Below are 16,897 nucleotides of genomic sequence, written 5' to 3'. Positions count from 1 at the left end.
ACATGTCCAGACAGCCATGAGTCCGACATATTTAGCCCATCCACTTCAGGAGGGGATCCAGGAAGGTTGGAAAGCAGCAATGTCTTTGCCAAGCCCATAGACGTGACTTCAACCTGGGATGGAGGCCCTGGCCATCCTGCCCCTCCCTCACTGAATCCTCTACCCCCGTATTCAGGGTCACGGATCTCATCTCAGGACTAATATCTCAAGCAGTCCACAGATGGGGAATTAAATTGGAGAGCTGGCTCTGTATCAGCCGAAGGATGGATGGATGGAGCACATGGTGGCAGAGGGAGGGAAGGTTGGAGAGAGGGAAAGGAGGAGATAGATAACTGGGGTCTTTGCTGGTGATAGATGAGGAAAGCAGACAGGAACAGTGGAGGAGAAGGTTATGGCAGAAGTAGGAGGAAAGCGAAGAGAAGCACGCCTATTTTTATCAACCTCAAACCTGACTACAGAAAGCAAATGACGTATCCATTCATGAGTACCTGTTAGTCTCACACTTACACGATGGGTTCCTTTTGCTCTTATTGCATAACATCAGCACTGTAGCTGAACATGTTGTAGCGAGCAGACAACAAAGCAATGAGCCAATTAGTGGTAGATTGATAAAAAATGGTAGAGAAAAGCACTGATGTGTGGAGGTCTCTAGCTGAAGACATTCTGAGAAATGACAGAATGTTTGCTTACAGCTGATATAGACCTTAGTCAGGGTAGCCATGTTTAAATTTTGATGGTAATGAAAGCAAGGCTGTGAGGGATAGAGATACAGTAAACAGTAGATTGTTCTACAATTTAACAACATCACAGTTGTTCAGTTGATGTAAACACCTTTTCAAAAAAACTTTTCATAGACTACAACTCCATAAATCTGTTTTAAAACGGTGACTTTTGAAAATGTCGTTGTCTAGAGCAGTGCATGCTATTGTAAAGACTTTATGAATAGCCTGTCCCTCACAGCATTGTTTTTATCATGCGTAAAAGTTGGTATAGCCTGTATTACATAAGTCTATACTATAACCCTGCAAAATCAAAATGCTTGACTTATTATTAATGGTAGCACAGTTGCAGTTTGTTTATAATGGGAATGTTGTAGTTTTACGGTTTCATGTTGCTTGTGTGTGCAAATGGGGTTTTGTTTTGTGTTTTAACCCAGTTTGACAGTACAAGTGATAGAAGTGAGTGCATTTTTAAATCCAACTGCAACAAGTAACTCTAGAGCTGTTGTTCTGTCCATAGAAATTGTTGAACATATTGATACATTTTCTTTGTCATTTGAGAATATAATTTTTTTAAACTCATCTATGCAACTACTACATTTTTATTTTTTATTTTTATAACGAGATGTTATTAGAGAGTGTTGGAGTTCTAGCAGGTGTATGTGTTTATTGTTAGTGTGTGACAGACATGGCCATGATCACATACTCTCCTTCTCTTTTTCTCTGTCTGTCTGTAAGTCTTCATCTCTCCCTTACACAGATAGGCTACCCGTGCATTGCCAGCTGTTTGCATTCGGTGCCTCAAATATTTGCTCAGTCTGTTGTCTTTGTCGGTTCCAAACACTCCAGAAGCACATTGCACATGGCAGTCTCTCTTCCCTTTCACACATATTCTGTCTGTCTGTCTCTTTTTTTTCACATTCATTAAAGAAACCATCAATTTGGGTGTCATTCAATGGCATTATGTGTCAATTTCTCAAAATAGTATAAGGTGTGATGCATAATACTTAATGTAAAGATTTTTGATGTTTGCTTACAAAAGTGTTCTGTGATCAGCAAACATGAAGAGAGATTCAGCAATCACTTAGTGGTTTATAGGGGCCTATGATGAAAGAGTCTGAAGGCCTTCTAAACAGAGACTAGCAGTTTCTATGTGCACCTTCCATAAGAGTCATTTCTGATAGTATGTTTGCAGTAAAAACTATGAGTAGTCCGTAGGACATTAGTGCCCTCAATCATCAAGAGAATCCCAGAAGTCGTGAAAATTGTGAGCAGCCTTCTCCTTTACTCTGAAGCGCCTCTGTAAAATCTTATTAACAATGTTAAAACAGCTTTGAGAGTTTCTGAAAAGGCCAGTGTGAGAGAGACTGATAGAGACCCACACACCCGTCTGAACACACAGTACACCCCTCACTGGGCATCTGTCATTCACCACTGCGGGCAGCCAGTCCCGTAACTCCTGTGTGCCTACCTGCAAGTTCAGGTTGCCCAATAGAAGGAGGGCACCCCTTCAAAGACGAATGTTAACTACCCTGTCATTTTGTGATTGGCCGGTTTGACAGTCACCCTGACCCTAGTAGTGGCTCACTGCGCATACTAATCATAGTCAAACAACCTCACAAGTCAGAGGATACACTTTGAATATATCACCATCTAAAACACCTGTATTTTCCTAAAACTTCCAGGACTTTAGTAGAATGACCTGTCAGTCCCTCCATCAGAAATATGAGAACCTGATAAACAGTATGTGACTGCCTAGTTTGCCTCTGCCTAGAAACAGCCCTGCTCTGAATACTTGGTACACTGTGTATAGTATAATCTCTATAGTATACTTTATATAGTATGTATAATCAGAACATTACCTGCTCCTTTTGATCTACTTTTTGTTTTAGGTTTGGTCGTTTGTGTATTGCTTTGGTCTGTTGTAGCTTGTAGCAAAAAAATCCCACAAATAGTATATTTATGTTTAGATTAAAGGTCAGTGCCAATATATAGGTGTGCACAGTTTGTACCAATAGAAGATACTTAAAGGGGTGATAAAACACGATTTCACTTTTCTAACTTTAGCTAGTGTGTAATTTTCCTGTTTGAGCATAAACAACATCTGCAAAGTTACAACGTTCAAAGTTTTAAAGGAACACTCCACCGTTTTTTGAAATAGGGCTTATTCACATTATTTCCTACATTTAGATAGGTGGGCAAATGCATTTTTGTGTCAGTGCATGCATTGTTTTAGTTTGACTGGGTCGGCGTTAGCTTAGCTTAGCACAATGAATGGAATCATTTGTTGCCAGCTAGCATGGCCTGAGTAAAAGTGATCAAAAAAAAAAAAATTTTTTAACCTAATTACTTATTGTGGTCTGCGTATTCACAACGAGTACAAATAGCTTTCCAGATTAACACTAGGCGATTTCCTAGACAGACATTGACTTGGGACTATATTATGGGGAAGCACAGGCGAAGCACTGCTACTTCGGCGCAGAGATATCACGCAACACATGAAATCCCACGACTTCCGTCAACATACCGGCGTGCAACGCGTCAAAAAAACAGAAGAAGAAGAACACACCGGCGTGACCTGCACCGAGTGTCTTCGCTTTTGGATGATTTATTTTGAGAAGTTACAACAAACATGGTTATTACCTGCATAGCAAAAGGTTGTGAGAACAAGCAAAGGACATACACGAATGTAATGTTTCACAGAATTCCATCTAATGTGGAACTGAGAAATAAATGGCTAGCAGCTCTGGAGATCTGTAGTTCAACGCCTCTCAACAAAATAAAGCAGTATCGTGTTTGCGAAGAACATTTTGCACCAGAGGACTACTTTGAAAAAATGGAATATGGGTCCAGAAAGACGGTACTACGTCTGAAAGATACGGCAGTCCCATCTATTTTCAAAGCACAGGAAGAACAAAGTGCACATGTAAGTTGTATTTTATTTCTCTTCCTTATGTTAATCTGTGTTTTTATTCGGATGTAAAATAGATGCTGCACTAGACTACGGATAGACTAGACTACTATCTAGACTACGAACCTGTAAAATGAAATGACTGAGGGGTAAGTTAGCTAGCTATATTTCTCTCACCGAGTTAGACTCGGGAGTTTTAGTATAACTACTAGAGAGGAGAAGGCTATTAGCATTTTGACCAAAGGAGGTAGCAGAACGGTCTTCATTGTTTATGTAACACACACACACACACATATATATATAAATCGAGTACTGCAGAATGGATCAGCGCCGTGAAATCCTCTGTAGATGTGACACAACTTCGGGCACGCTCATCTTTATCTGACGTGTTGAGCCTGGTCATCAATGGCAAAAACATGTCCCACTCTCTACAGCACAGACACTCTATTTCCGTCGGCATAGATTGGCATATTCCCCCACATTCACAGCCTAGGAAATCGCCTAGTGTTAATCTGGATCGCTATTTGTACTCGTTGTGAATACGCAGGCCACAAGAAGTAATTAGGTGGGGGTTTTTTTTATATTTTTGTTATCACTTTTACTCAGGCCATGCTAGCTGGCAACAAAGGATTCCATTCATTGTGCTAAGCTAAGCTAACGCCGACCCAGTCAAACTAAAACAATGCATGCACTGACACAAAAATGCATTTGCCCACCTATCTAAATGTAGGAAATAATGTGAATAAGCCCTATTTCAAAAAACGGTGGAGTGTTCCTTTAATAGTTATAGCGACAGATATTTGGCTATAAGCGTTCTAAAAATACAAAAGTAACGATTCCATTCAGTACCGATTACTATAGATCTTCACTGTTTAATAAAAAAAATCCCTTTGAGGACTAATATAATTTGTCAGAACAATTATATGAAAATCTTGCTTATGAAGCTTATTTTTTGTGGTCCAATGATTATTATCCAGTAATTAATTTTTTCCTACTATTTTACATGTCAAATGTATGTTTTAAGCTGTAATTTGATCATTGATTGCATATTGTCATTATTTCTTACAGACAACATCTCAGCAGGGTGCGAGTTCCCAAGAGCTCCCCACTACATCTACACTTCATGAAGTTAGATGTCAGTCAGACCCTATAGAGACCGAAACTGTAGCCACAGAGATAAAGCCAAAGATGCGATCAGTGGGCACACAACTTTCAATGGGTACATTGAGCAGTTTCCACTTAAGGAGCAAAGGTATGAAATACAGACATTAAATGTGTTTGTGTTACTTTATAATGTGCAGTTCTAGTACATATTGTCTTTTTTTATTATAATTGTTATACCGGCTACTGAAACTTATGTGTATTAGAAAGTGGCTTATGTTTCTCACTGTAAAAAAAATTGAAATAGCATGAGCGATGGTTATGAGTAATTGTATTTTTTACTTTTTTTTTGTACTTGTAGGCATTCAGGCAACATATTATGGTCATGATGTGGGCACCCAAACAACTGACATGTTTCCTGATGTGCAGCTGTCTTCAACACCAGTAAGGGGCTCAGTCTTCAGGCCCAGTAAGAGACCTCGTCTGGTGTTAGATGAGGAAGAAGAATCAGAATTAAATGTCGAACCCACTGATTCCACATATAACCCAGATTCTGTTGTCACTGAAGAATCAGAATTGGCGTAAGATATAAATACATATTTACACACTTTTTTACCAATACATTTGTGGTTAAAAATATATATAAAACATGAAAGCAACTTCCTAATATTTATTCTTTTTATATTGCCTTAGGATAGATCCACAGCCCGACCACAGCGATAACAAATACATTGTTTTTGAAAGCTGTCTTCGAGAGCTGTTTGTGTCCTGTCCAATTTGTAAGACAAAGTGTGTTGTCCAGAGCAGACGAAGGGGGACTTTTGTTGCATTCACCCAGCTTTGTGAAAAGTGTAACTACTACAGACAGTGGCAGAGCCAGCCCATTGTTGGGAGTACCCCACTTGGAAACCTGCTATTGTCTGCTGCAACGTATTTTACCGGTGGATCTTTTAAACAACTAGAGAAGGTATTACAATTTACAATAAATTTCACCAAAAAATACTGTGTTGTTTCAGTATGTATGTACTGTATGATTTCTATGTTAATAGATTTTCAAAGCCATGAAGCTCCAGATGATGCATTTCGTAACTTTTAGGATTCATGCCAGGAATTTCATTGAGCCTACCATAATACACCAGTGGAACCAAGATCAACTGAATCTTATAAGACAGCTGCAAGAGGGAGGAAATGTTGCTGTGGCTGGAGATATGCGTGCTGACACGCCAGGTACGTTTAGAGTATATAAAAAAAATCACACCGTTTATTTTATAGTCTTTGAGTTTTCCTAAAATATTATGATACTGATGTTCTCAGTAATGTTCTATATCTGATTATGATGTTTACAATAGGACACTCAGCAAAATTTGGCAGCTACACCATTATGCACATGGAAACCAACAAAATTCTGGATCTTCATCTAGTTCAGGTTAGTAATTAAGCATTTAAAATTTTTTTTTACATTTTCTTTTATCTGTTATTGTTTATACTCTACTCTTTACATTTGAAATGTTGTGTACCCAACAACAGAGCAATGAGGTTGGTGGCAGTTATCATATGGAAAAGGAGGGATTGAAGCGTTGTCTTGATAAGCTGGAGTCTCATGGTTTAGCTGTTGACTACATCGTCACCGATCGCCATCCGCAGATTCAGAAGTACCTGAGGGACCGCAATATCACTCAGTTCTATAACGTGTGGCACTTTGAGAAAGGTAATTATTTATCTTTGTATTATTCATTGATACTTATTCAGTTAATTGTTAAACCTAACATGTACATTTTTATTTTTGGGGTAATTTTGATTTTCTTGAAATAATGATTGTACAACCAAGCTTTTACTTTGTACAGGTTTATCTAAGAAACTTGACAAACTTTCAAAAATGAAAGACTGCGAGGTGCTGAAAAAATGGTTGCACAGCATCAAAAACCATGTTTACTGGAGTGCGATTTCCTCTGAGTCTGGGCCAGAAAAGGTGGCGAAGTGGAATTCACTGCAGAACCACATACAAAATGTACATCTTCATGAGAACCACCTCTTCCCCAAGTGTGAACACCCAGACAAAGTTTCCAGGGATCCAAAAAAATGGTTCCAACCAGGTATGACTGTATAGAGAGACAAATGACAATAGAATGACAGTAAAATAGTAAAATTTTGAGATTTTCTTCATATTTTATCTGTTTGGCTACAGGATCAATAGCGCTCCATAAAGTGGAAAAGCTATTATACAACAAGAGAGTTCTCAAGGATATAGAAAAGCTCAGCCACAACTTTCAGACGTCATCACTGGAGGCTTTCCACAGTCTGATTTTGCGTTTTGCCCCAAAGAACGTGATTTTCCCTTTCATAGGAATGTTGTGCAGGTAATAATCTTTGACATGTTCAGTAATATTTATAAACATTGTTTCTAAAAATTGTTATGGAAATGTTTTTTTTATTCATTATTTTATTAATATTAATAATCTTTCCCTATAATAAATAATGTTCTTTCCTAATAAGGAAGAAACAGGTAAAATAGGTTAGGAGCCTTGCCTGTGGCCCTATGTTATCTATGTTATGACTAGCAGAGATATAAAGAGATCGAGAGCCTCCCATCTTGGCGAGCACTCTCACATTTTCTTGACTGACTGTGCGACTGTGAGCCTTTCTTGCAAGAAAGAAACCATTATAATCATTGATTGAACATTTGTCTCTTATTCTGAATTGTTTGTTTATTTGTCACAACACAGTCTACTAATCTTTTCATATTTTATGGATTGTGCACTGATTACAGGCTGTATCTTGCAGCAATGCACTATAATGAAAATGCTAACCGTGAGCAAGCAACAACAACTGAAGGACAGGCTGTGTATAAGTTCGTTTTTCCAAAGTCCAAAAAAGGGGAATGCACAGCAAAGCCAGTGAAAATAGAACCAACATACAGTAAGTTGTAAAATGTTTTATTAACAATAATATAAAAAAAGCTATAAAAAAAATAAATATAAGCTTACAAAAAATATTTATAAATATTACACAAATGTTAATTATAAAACAAAGGTAGATTATTTATCAGTAAATATATAAACCCATAGAGGGACTCAGTATTGTGTTTTTTACAGACTATGTCGATGACCTTATGAGCCTTCTGTTACATAAAGTCTTTGTGGACCCCAAGCCATATGCGGAAGAGCTGCATGCAATCCCCATTCCACCTCCTCTGTCATCACAGTATGAAAAACCTTCCAAAGAAGAGGTGATTGCCCAGCGTGTGTCACGATTCAGGCGAGGGGTGGCCGGAACCCAACATACTGTCCCGCTGGATCAGGAAACTGTAGGCGGATCCGGTTAACAACACATGAGGGGATGACAACCCTCACACTACGTCCTAGGTAGCCCCAGCACCAGCTGACAAAGCTGCGATAGGCCAGATAACGGAAGCGCCTATGGCAGGAACAGAAAACCTCAATATTGTGTATAATACCAGTGGTATATTGGAAACATGTATATCTGATGTGAAAATATGTTTGATAAAAATTTATATTTTGATTAATTTTTGTCTTTGAATAACATGTCTTGTGTAAATATATATATATATATATATATATATATATATATATATATATATATTGTCTTTTATTTATATTATTTTACACAACATAATTTCATAAAATTTCATAAATACTCTGTGGAACTGGCTTCATAGAACCCGGAAACCATCAGACCGTTTTACAAGGAGGGACAGAGCAGTGTAGAGTAAAGGTAAAATATATGAAAAATAATGCATTTTTTTTAAAAACGAAGCATGAACACATGTTACAGTGCACCCCACAAACACAATCAAGCCTTCGAAAAACCGTGTTTTACCACCCCTTTAACAATCAAGAAAAAAGTTCCCCTTCTGAATTTAGTACATACTATTAAACTACAGAAATTTGGATTAAGCAATTTTCCACTCTTGCAGGTAAACAGGTGTGATTATATCCAGCTCTTGCATGTTCAGTAATTGCACACCTGCATGCCGCCAGCCCTCATTCTCTTGTGAGATGTGATCTGCCTTAGGGCTCGTGTCAGAGGGCATCTGCTTTGACATCTAAATCACAGCCCCTTTGTTCTACACTAACACTGCTGGAAACCAGAACCAGAGAGAAACCAGGGAAGTTTCTCGCTCCTTGGGTTCTAATTGTTCCCCTGAGGGAAGACAGTGAGGATATCGATGTTCTGACACTCATTAGAACCTCACACTCCAGTGCTCCGCCGCCAGGCCAGGGCAACATGTCCGATTTGGATTGGTTAATTTGATCTGAATTGCAAGACGTATAGTAGTTGAGGGGAAGCCGTATTTATAGATTTCGCTGAGTGGTTGTAGAGGCTGGGATGGCAGGGGATGGGGGATCGTGAAGATGAAAGAGAGATGGGAAGGGTGATATGTTCTGATAATACAGCTGGCACAGTAGTTAGGGAAGACAGTTTGAGTGTTGATCTCACTATTTGTGTGTAACAACCCCTTGTCCTTCGCTCTCACTTGTTTTTCTTTCCTCCATCCTTTTTTTGACAGCATGTTTTTCCATCAAAGTTTTAATAGCCATTCGCTAAAAGTTATTTACTGCTATTTCAGCTTATTTACCACTTTACAGTTCATGAATACCGTACGCCTCAGTCTCCCATAAAGTCATAGAGGCACACATTCCATATTTGGCCATTGTTGTAGAAACTATTCCAGTTAAATGTAACAGATGTAAGATAAATGATCTCATGTAAAATTAATCTAGCATGAAATTTAGCTAGGGTTTTTTTCTTTGACCTGTCCCACTTTAGAAGTCTTGACATTCTTTGTCATTTGACTGCATTTTTGTCAGTGTTTACAAATGTTAATGTGTTACTGTATTTGTGAGGGTTAACCATTTAATTTATTATTTGTATTCATTTATAGGAATACATTAACTAATTTTTTAGTTTATACATATATACAAAACAACATTTGGTCCCTAGTTACGTAGCTACCCCCGGCCAAATACATGATAGTTTCATTTATGATGCAGTTTCATTTCATTTTACTTTACCTCCTGAGGTTGACAGTCAACTTTTGCTAAAGGTAAAGCACCCCCCTTCGCTGATCCTTTTTAACAGACACACAGAACCAAGGGTTCTGGAGGAAGGGAAAAGGGAAAAAAAACATATTTTTCATATTTAAGAAGCTTCAGGCCCATTTAGTACTCTGTTCATGTTTTTTTTGTGTGTGTGTGGGAATGAGGAACGGTCAGCACGGTTTGTGTGTGTGTGTGTGTTTGTCTGAGTGGAGTAAGATTGAATTTAATGACATGTAGGTTATTGCTACTCTGCTATCTCCGTGTCACTTCCTCTGAAAGCCTGAAGACATCTAGAGAGACAGATAGAAATCTGAGACAATCACACACAGACGATGCTATAAAAGACGATGCTGCGCAACCTGTGTGACTTGCTGAGGCAGTTGTGGTGTGGCAGGGCCCACACAGCACTCCTTTACTTTTTTTAATCTCTCCACTTTATTTTGGCATTGGCCTGCACCTTAAGCTTTTATCACTGCCCTTCCCAAACTTTCCAGTCTGATCAGATCCAGCTGCTATATGATGATGTATGTGACACTTCCCTTATTCTTGTTTTTATATCTTAATACAAAATAATAATATATGTAAATGTAATTGTTCGAAATGTGTCACTTGAATGTTACAGGTCTCCACCATCTTAGTCCATGCTGGCGAGTGGGGTCAATGACACTTTTTTGGCATAACACCAATGTCTTTTTACTTTCTTTCTTTCTTTCTGTTTTTTTTTTCAGTGGGTTGCCCAGTTCACTGATGTACAGTAAGAAACTGCTAGCAGCTCGTCTAAAAGCAAACACATTAAACTGGTATCAATCTTTCTTGTCAGGAAAAGCAACCAGAGCATGTCATACCATTGTGGATTTAAAAGAAAGTGTCAAGAATGATGTTTTAGAATCATCACAGTTAGTTATATTTGCAGGCACCGTTTACACCTGGTAACATCCCGTCTCTGCATGGTCATGTGGTCATCTTTTTTAAAACTGATTTTTACACCTGGAGGTAACATGAATCTTCTATTTTCCAAATACGTCCAAACTACACATTTGTTCTTAGTTATTTTGAGTTATTTATTTTATTCAAGTTAACCTGTTAACTTAATGGTGACCACGGGTCCTTAAAAAAGTCTTAAAATGTCTTAAATTAAGATTCAGTGGGTCTTACGGTGCTTTCACATCTGCTTCATTTAGTTTGGTTGAATCATACCAGAGTTTCCCTCTTTGGTGCGGTTCGTTTGGGCAGGTGTGAAAGCAGCAATCGCACTTGGGTGCGCACCAAAGGCGGACCAAACAAGCATACTGAGACCTGCTTGAAGAGGTGGTCTCGGTACGCTTTCAAACAAACTATGGAGCGGTCCGTCAGTACTGATCATTTTTGGACTAAACCAGTTGCCGTAGTATGGGATGAGGAAGTGAGAGTTGACAGTTTGCACTTTACAGGGTTCCCGCGGGGTCTTAAAAAGCCTTAAAAGCATTGAATTTATTAATTTGGAAATAATACCTTAAAAAGACTTTAAAAAGTCTTGAATTTTGATGTCTGGGTCTTAAAAATTGTGCTGTATGTAACTTCTATGTATTGTAATTTCCTCAAAAGTTTCATTTGTCAACCACAATTATTTTGATTAAATGACGTAGTATAAATAAAGAGTGGCGGAACCAGTAATTGAGAACGCAACGCAGCCCCGGGTCACAGTCGATCGGCAACCTCACGCTCTCTCTCGTGAAGCCAATAAGGAAGTGACTAAAACTGCAATTTATCGACTGGCCGCTTGAGGCTGGCTGCAGAAGAGAGTCAGTCCCATAGACTCCCCATGTTAAAATGTCCAACTTTACAGCAGAAAAAAACATGTTTACAGCCTGGTTAAAAAAATACGTCGACGCAAAATATGCGCATCGATTCGTCGACCTGTTTTTATTTCTCTAAAAAAACGTTTGCAAAACGTTTACCTTATGTACGCTGAATATACGCGATGGCCGGATCAACATTCTGTCCAACGTTATATAACCAATCCAGGGATTTTTTTTTTGGCGGCTGTCAAAGCCTTATTTGATCGGTGAGTGATGTAGAATAGAATGACTGCTTGCCTGACAGGGCGCGTACCATAGACAGTAAAAGAGAGAGAGCCCCGGCTGCGCGCGCACTCACAGTCTTAAAGCAACACGAGCGCTTCTTGCTCTCTCTCTCCCTCGTGCATATTAATCAAAATAATTAAACACGATAGAAAAAGGGCGAAACACCAAAGTTTCATGCGCGCTCGCTCACTCACAGTCTTCAAACTACACGAGAGCTGTCTTGCTCTCTCTCTCTCTCCCTCGTGCATATTAACCAAAATCAATAGACACAATAGAAATTAGAAAAAGGGCGGAACGTTAGACATCAAGTTGTTGTTATTTTCAGCTGAAAGAATAACTTTTTGTCAGTAAGCTAGGCCCTATGTGTTCAGTAAGCTTATTTCAGTAAACTATGGGTTTTCAAGGCTTCAAGGTTTTATTGAATGCTATCTCTTATATATAAAGTGCAAAGTAATGCATTCTTAGTCAGTCTTTTATTTTGTAATTTTAAGAGCAATAAACATATATTGCAATGTTAAGGAATTCATGTTTTTTTCATTAAGATATGTAAATCAACATGTATAAATTGTTAGTTGTCAATTAATGGGGAGATAATAGGAAACGAATCGTTCTGAAAAAATTCATCGTTAGATTAATCGATGCATCGAAAAAATAATCGCTAGATTAATTGTTTAAAAAATAATCGTTTATCCCAGCCCTAATCCAAGCACATGAATGCTCTCAATTTATAAAAACCCATCGCATAAAATTCCATCGCCTACGTGTTTCAACCATATACTGTATGGTTTCAACCAACAAGTGCCAGCTAGCTGCTACTGTTCCTGAAGCAGCAGCAGGATCTAATAATAGGGGCCGTTCACATATCACGCCTAAAAACGCGTGGAAAACACTAGGCGCACCGCTTTCTCTTTCTTTCCAAAGGGCTCGGGCAGAAGCGCACCTGAGGCAACAATGACGCGCACTCTCCATGAAGACGCAGAAATTTCAGCAAAGGATAAATGGATTTGCAGCACTAAAAATCGCACGCAGTAGCTCTGCTACTAAATTTATTTTTAAAATGGCAATCCATATACAGCTATGATCAGCTGTTCCTTCATCTTGGCTGAGCTTTCAACGTTGTTACGGGAAAGGATGAAGCTGATTGGTTAGTTCTTGTCACATGACCCGCGGTGCGCTTGTGGCTCTCTGAAAAGTTGAGATTTTTTAACTCGATGCAGTGAGTGATGTGGATGTTGTCATGTGACTGCATTTTGGTTCGTTTCAACTGGTACGGACCAAAGCAATCAGTGTGGTGTGAAAAGGAACCAAAAAAGCTGAAAAATGCTACAATGAATAAAAATATAATATATAAAAATAAAATATTTTTATATCAAATAAATTAATAGAAATAAGGAAATAATAAAACAAAAAACGAAGCACTGATCTGCTAGGTCTGAACTGTCAAAATTGTTTCTGACTCTGATCAGACAAACAGACAAACTTATTAGCTAATGCTGATAAAAAAAAAAAAAAAAAAAATATATATATATATATAATAATTAATCACAATTTAGCACTGTTTTGCACCAGTTATGATTGGATCACCCAGATGTTCGTAAATGGGGCTGTAGAGGAATTTTCCCATATTGTACACCCCCAAGACTATGACTTTGATGCCATTAATCCAAAGCTATTTACACTAATTGCTGGGATAGTACCATGTGGATCTACCTCAGGCTATGCATTTTGCTCAAGGGCAGAAAGGTAAGAATGGACTTCATTAACGGCCTGGTCCATATTGTGTCCACCAGTGATTTAAATGCATCTTTTGTGCTACCAAACCAGGTCTTAAACCACTACACCAGCAGTGCTTCAGTGTAAACAAGGAGCTTATTTTTATCATCCTCATCCCTTCACACAACACACTCACCACCTTTGAGCTTCTGTCCTAATTAGTTGGAATTAAGATGAATGTCTGGCCTTCCCACCATTGATTGCCATTGATCGAACTCTCAACCCAATGCCCCCACCCACCCAGAGCTCCACCGCACCCAACACATCACTTATATCAATCCTTGCTGTTTTTCCCTTTCTATCTCCCTCTATAAATGCAGTGCTGTAAAGTGTACTGTATTTACACAGTATGCCAAGTGGTGGATGGGTGGTTGGGGGGTTGAATAGATGGCAAAGAGTGGTATTGCTACCGGTGGTTCAATTTGTTTCTAAAATTGTGTTGAGGGAAACAAGCTGAATGTGTGTCTCTGGGGGATTTTTACATGTATGTCTGTGTGTCTGTGTGCTTGTGCTGCGGTTTACCTCCATCAAGATAAGGTGAACCCTCAAATCATTTTGTCGCCATGTACTGTAGTTTATGTTATTCTGTGAATGTCTGGCAGGAGTAAAGGCGGGAGGAAGGATGATGAAATATTAAAGCTCATCTCCTCCTGTTGACATTCAGAGTTAGTGGACTGGGGCTCCCTGAAGTAGAATAGCAGACACACAGAGCCAAAGGCCAGCTATGGATATACTTAGACAGAAATGTGTGTGTGTGTGTGTGTATGTGGTTGCCTGACTGGGTGGATAAATGCAGAATGACTGTGTAAAATGAAAAAGAGAGGTCGCTTGGTCGAGAAAGTGATACCATAAACTGATTTAGTGACAAATGAGTTGAATATATGAGTGAAGGCTCAGTGAGAGAGAGAGAGAAGAGGCACAATACGTGAAATAAAGAATTAGAAGTATAGACTAACTAATGTTAAAGAACACGGGAAATCTAATGAAGTGTAAATGTACCTTTAGTTAGTGCCAAGTTTCTTTAATGTTAGGTATTTTGTTAGTTACAAGTTAGATTTCTAGTTATACATTTTAAAATGTTAAAATACCCCTGAAATCTAATGCTGGTTAGCTCTTTAATGTTAAGTAGTGTTTTACTACGATGTTAGATTTAAGGTTCTTTAACATTGGCTAGTTAGCTCCAAGTTAGAGTGTTAGCTAGACTAACAAACCTGACAATGTTAAAGAACCTATGAAAGACTGCTCCAAGTTCGATTTCATGGCTTCTTTAACATTACTAGCTTAGTACAACTAGAAAAGTTTGAGAATTGGGATACTAATTGTGAAAGTTTTGCATGCAAAATCTTTGTTATTGTCTGATTCTCCTTTTCAAAACCCAATATACTTTTATTACCGTAACTATAAATGTTCTTTAAAACCAACAGCAGCTTTCAGCCTTACACCATGATGCAAACAAGAAATATAATATATACAGTATTAGTTCTTTACAGGTTTTTTATTCAATTGCGCTGCTTTTCCATAGTTTTTTCTGTGTAAACATGGATGTGTTTGACTGTTGCGCTTGCGTCTCATGCATTAAATGCCATTCTAAAAACACTGCGCTCAAGTTAAGAGAACTTCACTCCCATTTTCTTGCATTTTTTACCTATTCCACTGTTTCAAATTAATTACTTTGAATTAATCGAGAAAACCAGGAAAATCGCACAGCCCTACTAGAAATCTAACTCAGGGCTACCTAGTGTTAAAGAAGCCATGAAATATAACAGCCCTAGGAATAATTATTATTATGTTTTATTTAATTTATTTTTTACATTAGGTACATTGTTGGTTCCAGATTTGGTTTGTGCTAGCTATATGCTAGTGTGCTTTTAAACATTGGCAAAGTCTCATTGGATGAAACGACTCACAGGTCACGCTGGGAACAAAAAAATGAAAGTTCTGTGTCCTTTCACACTTTTTCCCCCTCACTTGTCTCTATCCTTTGATATGGCATTGACACATCCTTAGGGTATTGCAGCCTCTCCAGTGTGAAGTTATGCTGAGCTTTTGTGTTGGATATGCAAGAGGAAGATGCTATGCTATGCTACGCTGCATTATGTAGGCCTTTGTTAATCAGTCACAGACAGCTTACTAATTCATACGGTATACTATCTTGCACTTTGGCTTTGTTTTTTATCATTTCACTCCGAGTCTGGTGGCCTGATGTGAACTGGGAATAATCTTTTTTTTTTTTTTTTACAGGCCTTGGAGCTCCTGTCAAATTTCAGACCGCTTGAGTGTGTCTTTGCGTATGTGCATTGCCCAGAGGAGCCAGAAGTTTTGGCTAGGTTACATTTTCTCTCTCTCTCTCTCTCTCTCTGTTTCCGCATCACCCACTCTCTCCTCGATCTCTCATTTTACCTCCCCCTCTCTCACTTTCTGTTTGACTTCCTTTCCATCTATGCCACCTGCTCTCTGGTCCTGAGACCCTTTTGGCGACAGATTTGTCTTCCATGGCCTCATGTAACTCGCTGTGAGAAGAGAACCAGTGAGAGATTACTTAAACAAAGTGGGGCTAAAGAAAAAGATAGACATCCAAGAGGAAGATACTGCAAATAGAAATTGTATGTAGAATGACTGTTTTTTTTTTCCATTTTTATTATGGACTTTTTCAGCCATTATTTATAAGATGGGGAATGTTTGGGGTCATGCAACCTGGAGAAAATCGCATTGTCTGAAATCACATAGTCTCTAAGTAGGTACTTCTTTTTAATAAGTAAATACTTATAATTACTAGCGCTGCCGACATAGTATCTCCCAATAATTAGACAATCTCTGGTTGTGTTGCTTCACTTCCATTTATAAATCCTCTGCAGTCGCCTTAGGTGAGGGTAAAATGTCCATTGCATGCATACTTCAGAATATTGATGGAAATAGAAGGTTATACTTTTTGCCTACTGTTTTATGAATACTGTGAACATACTGTTTGTACCTACTATATAGCTGGGAAGTATGTGATTTCAAATGCAGCCAATCTGCCTATCTATCTCACTTTTGTAGTCTATCTCATGTTAAGATCATTTGGCAGCTATGGAAATATGTGATATTAAATATTGAATGAAAGGAATTGCTCATTTTTGAATGGGTGTCAATAGAGACAATTACTGCAGTGGTTCTCAACCAAGGGCCTTCAGAAAACTTTCAAGAGACTTAAAATTATTCAAATTAATATATTATTATGAATACAATGAATATTAATATTTTTAGTAATAAATTAAAATGATTTAATTT

General features: G+C 38.3%; 1 protein-coding gene across 4 annotated transcripts; it reads left to right on the top strand.

The window, feature by feature from the left end:
* Nucleotides 1–3,239: 3,239 nt before the first annotated feature.
* On the top strand, nt 3,240–8,278 carry LOC127949408 (uncharacterized). Of its 4 annotated transcripts, none has more exons than XM_052546644.1 (11): nt 3,240–3,645; nt 4,699–4,849; nt 5,093–5,312; nt 5,425–5,698; nt 5,781–5,958; nt 6,081–6,157; nt 6,259–6,439; nt 6,576–6,824; nt 6,917–7,088; nt 7,499–7,647; nt 7,824–8,278. In XM_052546644.1, the coding sequence occupies exons 1-11, from the start codon at nt 3,352–3,354 to the stop codon at nt 8,051–8,053; spliced, it is 2,175 nt and encodes a 724-aa protein (XP_052402604.1). In that variant the 5' UTR covers nt 3,240–3,351; the 3' UTR covers nt 8,054–8,278. The 4 variants fall into 4 exon arrangements, 3 of the variants coding, with proteins under 3 accessions (XP_052402604.1, XP_052402598.1, XP_052402618.1); XR_008152296.1 differs by having other exon boundaries at nt 3,241–3,645; nt 4,699–4,882; nt 7,513–7,647; nt 7,824–7,970; XM_052546638.1 differs by having other exon boundaries at nt 3,241–3,645; nt 4,699–4,882; nt 7,824–8,277.
* The last annotated feature ends 8,619 nt before the right edge of the window (nt 8,279–16,897 follow it).

This window comes from Carassius gibelio, chromosome A3 (assembly GCF_023724105.1).
Source record: "Carassius gibelio isolate Cgi1373 ecotype wild population from Czech Republic chromosome A3, carGib1.2-hapl.c, whole genome shotgun sequence".
NCBI classification, from domain to species: domain Eukaryota; kingdom Metazoa; phylum Chordata; class Actinopteri; order Cypriniformes; family Cyprinidae; genus Carassius; species Carassius gibelio.
This window is presented reverse-complemented; position numbering and strand designations above follow the sequence as displayed.